This window comes from Poecile atricapillus, chromosome 1, assembly GCF_030490865.1.
Source record: "Poecile atricapillus isolate bPoeAtr1 chromosome 1, bPoeAtr1.hap1, whole genome shotgun sequence".
In the NCBI taxonomy this organism is placed as follows: Eukaryota; Metazoa; Chordata; class Aves; order Passeriformes; family Paridae; genus Poecile; species Poecile atricapillus.
In genome coordinates, this window is record NC_081249.1 from 166,656,448 (window position 1) to 166,665,289 (window position 8,842).

The 8,842-nt window shown below is 44.6% G+C and overlaps 1 protein-coding gene across 1 annotated transcript; it reads right to left on the minus strand.

Annotated features, from left to right (window-relative positions):
- Positions 1-5,468: 5,468 nt before the first annotated feature.
- Positions 5,469-7,492, minus strand: GSC (goosecoid homeobox). The gene is made up of 3 exons (XM_058829740.1): positions 6,631-7,492; positions 6,173-6,432; positions 5,469-5,794 (listed from the first exon to the last, which is right to left on the minus strand). The coding sequence occupies exons 1-3, from the start codon at positions 7,490-7,492 to the stop codon at positions 5,642-5,644; spliced, it is 1,275 nt and encodes a 424-aa protein (XP_058685723.1). The 3' UTR covers positions 5,469-5,641.
- Positions 7,493-8,842: the final 1,350 nt, after the last annotated feature.

An 8,842-nucleotide genomic window follows, 5' to 3' on the forward strand; every position in this document is an offset into this window, starting at 1 on the left:
AAATACATGTAATTTGTTTATGAACCAGGTGAAATTACATATAAAATTACATCAACCATGAAGGCCTTATTTTCACCAGAAAAGTCAAATTTCCAGCAGGATAACAGGAAAACATGGTGATGGCATCAAAATCCACCAGTGAAAAAATGTCATCACTTCTGCTTCCCCACACCGTGCCAAAGACTTCTTGTGTGTCCCCCTGAGAAAGAGGCACCTCAGCACCTCCAACAGCAAAATGGAGCAACAGTAGTTTCCCACCTCAGGATCACTCTGAAAATTCACAGCTAAGCTCTTTGACAGTTTGCCAGAGTCCCCAAATAAGGAAATAAATACAGTTATGCTCAGGTTCTACACTAGTAACACCTTTGAGTCAAGAGGGATGCCAGCTGCAGATGTTCTCCTCCTTGTGCTCAGCAGCTCATTCCAGCACTGTGGTTTGCAGCCCAGTCTGTGATGCTTCCCTACAAACCAAATCGCTGAACTGACACCATCAGAATCTGGCTCACCATTCCTTGGCTTTTTTTGTTTCCAGGAAAAGAACATACTGAGTCTGCCATGTCCAGAGGTGTACCCACCCTGGAGAGCAAGGGGAGAAGAAACTCTGCAGGCAGCCTGTTGAAGGAGATGGTTGAATCCTGACTAAGGAGGCTACAGTTCACCAAAATTGTCCCTTTTGCTTCATGGTATAATGAAGGTGAAAAACCCAACACACACTGCAAAGAAAGTACTCCACAGTCACTGCATAGCAAGCATTTAATAAATTCCCTCAGAAAGGCTATGAATAATAATAATAATAATAATAATAATAATAATAATAATAATAATAATAATAATAATAATAATAATAATAATAATAATAATAATAATAATGTACTTATATACACAAATAAAGGCAAACTCTGATGGGATTTCAATGCTTGGAGTTTTGGGGGAAGACCCTTTTCCTGGATATAATGCAGAGGAATGATTATAACTTTGAGGCTTGCACATGTTCGATGTGTTTGGAGGTATAAACTCCAAATCTCCAGGATAAGCCTGCAAGGAGTAGAAAAAAAATGCAAACACCAGTATTCAGACATCATTTAGAAGACAGAGGAGAAGTAACTTTCAACTTTCAACTGTGGGTAATTCTATGCTTTAACAAGTTTCCTGGCCTTTCTCTTACTCTATTATTGTTTTATTCAGCTGTGCCTTAAGTCTTGCCTTATGTCTCAAGGGATATAGTCTCTGTAGACATCTACTCTATCCTGAAGACAAAAGCGTAAGAAGAATGTAAAATTCTAATCCTCCAGATCTGGGTTTCTGTATCTGAATTCTCCAGATACAGGCTTCTGTATTTAAAGATGTCAGATAGTTTACAGAGATATGCCACTTTAAAGTTGCATTAATTTCTTAAAATTCAACATCTTGCAGCTATAATTGTTAGCTTTGTGTAAGAGACTCCAATCAAATTCTGGGTAAGTGGCAACTCCAGGAAAACAGGGTAATTTGACTAAACTTCTCTGTCTAGGTTGAATCCAGGCTCACCAGGTCTCTGAAGTAGAAAAGCATAAATGGAATAAAACCCGAGGGAGGTAAAATATAAAACAAAAACTCTTTTAAATTTTTGTTGCTTTATGCTCCACAGTGTTTAATCCCAAAGAACCAATAAATGCAGACAGAGCACAAAAAATATGAACTCACCTTAATGTTGCATTTTTTTATAACTTTCACTAATCCAAATGTTTGCTTCACAAGTCACGTGCGAGAAAGAGTTTGTATGGTTTATATTCCCGGGATCCCATTATAGTAAAGCTCAAAAACAGTTCACTCAAGTATTAGTAAAACTGAAAGGTAAAAAAAAGTCGAGATTCTTAGCTGATAATAAATCACTTCACGTCAAACAAAAAAAAATTCTGACCTCTGCTTTCCAGCATTACTCTTTGAAACAAGAACTACAGAAATAAATATGGTAAATGGAGTATTAACAGAAATACAAATTTCTGCTATCTAAATGCAGATGGCACAATGAAGATAGCACATCAGATTACTACGTCTGCCTCTACCCAGAGGAACACTTCTTCACTGGACTCTTACTACACACTGCTCTCCCTACCTTTCCCTTGCAATAGAATTTTGTAACTTTAGCCAGCTTGGTGTTAGGGAGATTTATTTGGCGTATGCTCCTTTTGTATAATTATTTAGTTATTACTCCTATAATGCATAGCATAATCTGGACTAAGTCTGCACACAGTGGTGAACCTCCAAAGTAGCTTACGTTTCTTATAATCCCCCACTCAACCTAACTCCCTTGTGAGATCTGAGGGGAATATTATTCATTCTACAAACAGAAATTTAGAAAGAAAGAAGTCCAACATTTCATTGAGAATCAGTAAGACAGCAAGAAGCTGAACTCAGGTTGTAAAACCCAGACTGTACCTCGGTACCATGAACAATACAACACATTTCAGTCCCATCCTGTCTTCTGAGAATGTGTTTGCCCAAGATACGAGGTTGTAAGATACAGACAAAACCAACCAAATTACATTTTCTAAAAATTGTCTTTTGGTCTCCTTTTTAGGCAAGTGTTAACAAACAGAACCACAAACAACTCTTTCAAAGCCCCTTTGTTAGAACTGAACCTGCTGGAACATAGCACATGTTCAGGTCCCCTGCTTTGACTTGTTCCTCCTGCATGAGCAGAAAGAGAAAATAATGAAAGCTGCTGCGTGGCATTTGCATTTTAACATGTAGGAATTCTCCTGAAATAAAAATCCAGACAGACATCTAGAGATGGAATATGCCAACAAAACAGCACGAGTGAACGAGAGATCTTATTAATACAATCCCCATCATGTCTTCAGTAATTAATTTTCAACTTTCTTGATCATTTTCATGCAACCTTCTCACTGCCTTTTCACTATCAGACTTCCATACTGCACAGAATCTCATTTTGTAGGCTAAACAGAGAGAAAGAAACCTTTAGGTTTTCAACAAACACCAGTGAGAAAAAGAATGAGACAGCTACTCCTATTAATGGTGGCACAGACACCATTTTTAGTAAGTAAGGTTAAGCTTTTGGGTCAAGATTAAAATTGCTTTCCAATTTGATTTTAAAGTCATATTATTAACTTCAATAGATCTACACTTACATGTAGTAATAGCAATAGATACCTGTGACTGATCAAGCTTATGGTAATAAAAAGTTTATAGAAAACTCAAAAATTAACACAGACAAAGATATAATGTGATTTTAAATAAATCAGAGGTGATTTCATCACAATTCCACAGATAGAAACTGCAGTTTGGAATACGAAGTTTTGACTCTTACATCACTTCCCATGCTTCCACAGGACAAACAGTTCTCCATAAATCCATAAACTGGCAAGTTTGGTGACCTGGAGCTTCCATGGTTCTCAATTGGAACCATTGCTCCCACTGGAAAAGTCTAAGTATCTTTAAATATATGTACTGCAACTTGCAGTAACTCCTCTTGGTAGTCAAAAATATTTTTAAATCTCATTTCTTAAAAACCCAGATACAGTTAAACTCCCACATTCAACTATGCAAGCTAAGATCTTTAATAGTGACTTCCAAAATTACCACCCCACACAAAAAAAATGCAAAACAAACCAAAACTTTTCCAAGCTCCTATTGTGGCAGTAGGGATATTTACACATGGAAATAATGCAAATATATAAGCATTTGTAAAGTCTTGGGCAATATTATCCTTAGACCTGGCTTTTATTTGAAAATTAAGTATGTGCTTTAAAACCTAGCAATAACTAAGTACAGACATGATGACATAAAAAATTCACTCAGTGAGACTTCCTGTGTATAACATAACAAAGCACTTTTTTTAAAATCTAATTTTCAGTAATTTGAAAACTAATTTTTAGTGCTGTTGTATTGTAATTTAATATAGTTTACAGAGGTCAAATATGCATCCATAGAAATGGGGTAGAATCCCCAAAATACAATAACTCCATATAACCAAAACATTGTATGTATCCAAGAAGAAGAATCCATTTGCTTTTACCCTTCCTCCTCTGCTGCACTGAGGAGCAAGAGGCTAAATTTTCTCTTCAAGAGTGCAGTAGCTGTGAAACTCCTAGCCCCCTAAAGGGCTGGCTCAGACAAAACCACACTGAATTGCTTCCACGGCAGCTGTTCCTACATCTTGATGTGGTGAGGGATCGCTCAGAAAGAGATATCAAATCTAGGTGGAAACATTAACATTGAAAAGTTATCTGAGCAGACAGGTACAGAGACTCTATCACACTAACACCTGCAGTGTGAACCGTGTTACAACACCCATAAAAAAATGGATATATCACAAAAAGTAGGAAAAAGCACAGGGGCAAGCAACACAGCACCCTTCTGGTGTCACTGGAAGTAATGGTGAGCACATTTGAAAAAACAATTTGTCTAAACTAGGCGAGATGAATAGATCCAGGTGATATTTGCCATAATTAAGAAAAATCAGCTCCCTGCCACTTAACCTTGAATGAAAGGCACAGCATGAAGTTTTTGGGCCAGAGATCATCTGAACTGGCTTTACACTTTCAGGTTATTTGTTTTAACTTTATGAGCAGTCTTTTAGGCGAGGAGCAAGAAGGGTCTTCCTAAACGCAGCACCATGGGGAAACTGCCGTGGTTCCTCTCTGAAAAGAGCTGGAGAGCTCTGAGCAGCGAAAAAAGCAAAAGGAAAACGAACGTGTATTTTAAAGGGGGAATAGACGACTCTACTACGAGGCCCTCGTAGAGGGAAGAGTAAAACGAGACCAGGCTGTCACTGCTTTCGCAATTGCAAAAGTGCTGCCTCAAAGGGGAGAAAACTTCCATTAGCAACTTTTTCTGAAACACCCGAAAAAAGCAGCACCTAAGGGCTCGTACTCCCCTTACGTGCAATTCATCTGATTATGTCTAAAATTGATTAACAACAACTTTAAACACCGCCGAAGAGGGATGGCTTTTCTAAACGACGGTCAAAGACAAACGCTCTGGGAACTCAGCAAGGCACAACCGCAGGGAGAAAGGAGAAAGCGCAGGGGGACGGGTCAGAGTGACAAGTGTGGGGCCGGCTTTGCCTCGCCTGCTGGTGTTTCCCAAGGGCACGGCGGCCGTGGGGCCGGGCCGCGGCGGGGGAAGCGCTGGGGCCGCGCCCGGGCGAACGGGCCCGGAGCGCCGCGGGAACCCGCCAGGAGCGCCGGGCTTCGCTCCCGGCCGCCTCGGGCTCCTACTGGGCCGCCCCCGTCGGGATGGGCCTGGCCGGGCCTCAGCCGCTTCCCTGAGGGTGCAAGATCTAGCATGGCTCCCCCGGCTGCGGGGCCCGCCGGGCAGCTCTTCCTCCGCCGGCTTTCAGTGCGATACCGCAGCGCTGAGCGCGGAACCGCCCCGGCACGGCCGGCTCTGCTCCCCGGGGAGCTGGGCACCATCGCTCCCTGCTCCCTTCTCCCTCTCGCAGAGTGAGCAAACGCGCCGCCGTCTACCTGTGCAACACCTCCGCAACACATTTTATTTACATGGAATTAATTCGGGGCATTGTACATTATATACAGATATTTTCCCCCTCCAACAAGGCAGATCTTGTGCAAGATTAGTAGCATCCTCTGGAGCGTATCCGACAGTCCACGGGAAACGTCCCCCCCACTTAGATGTATCAGCTGTCAGAGTCCAAGTCACTTTTCCCGTCCTCTTGTCTCTTCTCCGGTGACGTTTTAGACGCTTTATTCCACTTTTGTGCGTTTTCTGACTCCTCCGAAGACGATCGCTTTTGCCTCCTCCACTTCGCCCGGCGGTTCTTGAACCAAACCTATTACGTTAAGAAATTAAATTATTAGAGGGGGAAAAATAAAACTAAAAGGATCCAAGCCCGCAGTTGACCCGAGCCCCGCAGGAGCCCTGCCGGGGCCGCTGTGCGGCGGAGAGAGAGAGGCGGGGGAAGCAAGCGCTCGGTGGGACCGGCCGGGTGCCTTCAGGAGGCACAGCCGCCAGCCGACAGTCGCTCACAGCCCTGTGCCCCAAGGAAGGGCACTCGGAAATAATAAAAAACTTTCCCTCTGCCCCCGCAAAGCGGTCGCTCTCCCTCCGCTGACAGAGCCGGGCTGGAGCCACACCGCGATACATCCGCTTCGAGCGCGTTTGAGTGCCAATGGGAGAGGGCTGAAGAAGGAAAAAGAAAGCAAAGTACCTCCACTTTTTCCTCTCTTAAGTGCACCCTTCTGGCCAGCTGTTCTCTGGTGCCCACGTCTGGGTATTTCGTTTCCTGGAAGAGGTTTTCCAGCGCTTCCAGCTGCTCGTCAGTGAAGATAGTCCGGTGCCGTCTTTTTCTCCTGCAGTGCAGCTGGTTCAGTAACTGCAGCTCCGTCCGGGACAAAGTGCCCACGTTCATGTAGGGCAACATCTGATGGGGAACAGGGGACATCAGGACTGACCCAGTGCCCTCGTAACCTACGGACAGACAGACGAGTCGACGATAGGCTTTGCATGAGATCGCTGCTCCCCCCACCCCCGTCCCGTCCCGAAAAAGGCGCCCCCGGCTCCCAGCCGCTCTTCTGCGGGCCGCCAGCTCCCCGCCACCGGCTCCGGCCCCGCGGCTCCGGGAACAAAGCGAGCCCGTCCGCCCCGTCCCACGCGGGGCAGCCTTACCTGCGGGGGGAACGCAGGAGCACTGCTGGGCGCCCAGGGGCGGCACGGCCCCGCAGCACGAAGGGCCCACGGGGGACGCCGGCACATGCAGCTGCCCGTAGTAGTAGTTGTTGTAGCTGAGCCGGGATCCGGTGACGGCCGGCGGCAGCGCGGAGGCGGGAGCCACCGCCCGGGAGTAAAATCCGCCGTAGTCGGAGGCGCTGCCGTAGAGCGAGTCCCCGTGGAGGCTGGGGAAGACGACGGGCGCGGCGCTCGGGGGCAGCAGCACCGAGTCCTTGCAGCGAGGTCTGGCCGCCAGGATATTGTCGATGCTGAACATGCTCACAGGCATGCCCCAAACCGTGCGGGGCAGGGCGGCGGGGACCGGCCGGGGGAGGGAGGGAGGAGGGCGGGAGGGAGGGTAGGTGGTGGCTGGGGAGGGGGGGGGGAGAGGCTGGAAGGACACGAAATCGAAACTTTTCGGATAAATTTTAAAAAGGAATCGGAGCGAAAAGAACAGCGCCTTTTCCGAGGGCAGCTTGCGGGCAGAGTGTGCGTGTGTGTCTGTGCGCGCGTGTGCGGTGTGTGTGCGTGTGCGCAGGATCCACCCCTGGAACTTTCCCCCCTCAACTCTCGCCTGTTTACTGATCTCAACCCAGAGGGCTGCTCGGAGTATAATCCATCTGAACCTCTTCCCTTTTTTATACCCAGGCGACGTCATCCTGGATTTAGTTCCTGGTAATATGCAGATGACAAACAAAACCAGATTTGATTTTTTTTTCTCCCCTTTTTTGGTGGAGAAGAGGTGGGGGTTACACAAAGGAGTGAAAGCAGCTCGAGTCTGTGTATTGAGAATTAATGAAATTAACGTAATCCTTTCCATTAGTGGGCTTTTTAGAAAGGCCCCAGATTTAGGCTTGATCTCTGCTGCACCGGCTAATTGCCCAGGTTAATCTTATTAATGCCATTGTGTAGAAGTGGTTAGCAGCTCCTAGTCTTGTCTATTATGCGCCTACTTTGGTCGTGTTAGTTCACATTAGTGGGTGCGATTTCCTCTGTCTAAAGCTCAGATTCATTATTTATGCTTCGAGCTGGTTGAGAAGCACTTTAAAAAAAAATAAACTGCCACATAACCATGCAACGCCCCCCCACTCCAAGTGTTTCTGTAGCAGGATTTGCATCTTGCGTCCCCGGCTCGGTGGACTGAAAGGGCATTGAGGGGTATGTGTTTCTCTGATTTAAGGTTTATGCAGTGAAGCAACAACGTCTTCACTAAGTAACTGAACTATTTTATTTATTTTTTTTTTATTATTTTCCTAGGTCACCTGGCGGAACGTTGATGCGTGAATGTTGTAAACTTCTCTCTCTCTTTTTCCTTTTTTTTTTTTTCTTTTTTTCCTTTTTTCCTTTTTTAGCAGATTCAGACAGGTATCAATTTTTATTTTTAAAACAAGCCAAGAGATGCAAATGTTAAAGACCAGTGTAATCTCAAATCCCCGGGTGTGGTAGGTATTCCGATTTGCTTCTTATCTATCTTGGTACCTATTTCTTTTCTTTCTAATCTTTTATCTGGCTTAGAAAACAAAGCCCGTAAAGTTACAATGGTGCAGAGAACTTTATATTTTGCATGTTCCGTGAATTTTTAAATGGAGAAATTTTAAATCCCTAAAACTCTTCCTATTGAGAGGTTTGGCTCTCCTGGTAGCTGGCTCTTGTGATTTGCAGAATACTTCGTCTGTCACGACTGTCCCTGGGAATCCACAGGAGGTGAACTGAATAAGATTAGACTATTTACCCCATCAACTCTCCATCAAAGAAGGTAGGAAATTGTACGCATGAAATGAAAACAAGCCATTAGAGTCCGTTTACGAGGAACACATTATTTTTCCTCAACAAAGAATATCCTCGTTAGCGCTTACTCGCGCTTTATCTTTATCCTTCCTTTCCTCGATATTCCAGGATTTAAAACTGCACCTGAGAATGATCTGAAACCTATTCATAGCGAAAGACTCGTATAAAGGTTAAAGAAAAAGAATGGCAAAACTAAATTCTCGCTTTATTGGTACATCGCAATGTGATCAATTAGCAGCATCGGTTTTTACTTCAATTTATCTGCCTAACCATTTCTTTACGCCTTTGGCATTTAGACCTGAATTTCGTGCAAGTTTTTCAAATTTGATGGAAAGTGAAACTATTTGACTGAGGGTTCGGCGGGGTTTTTTGTTAGATTTGG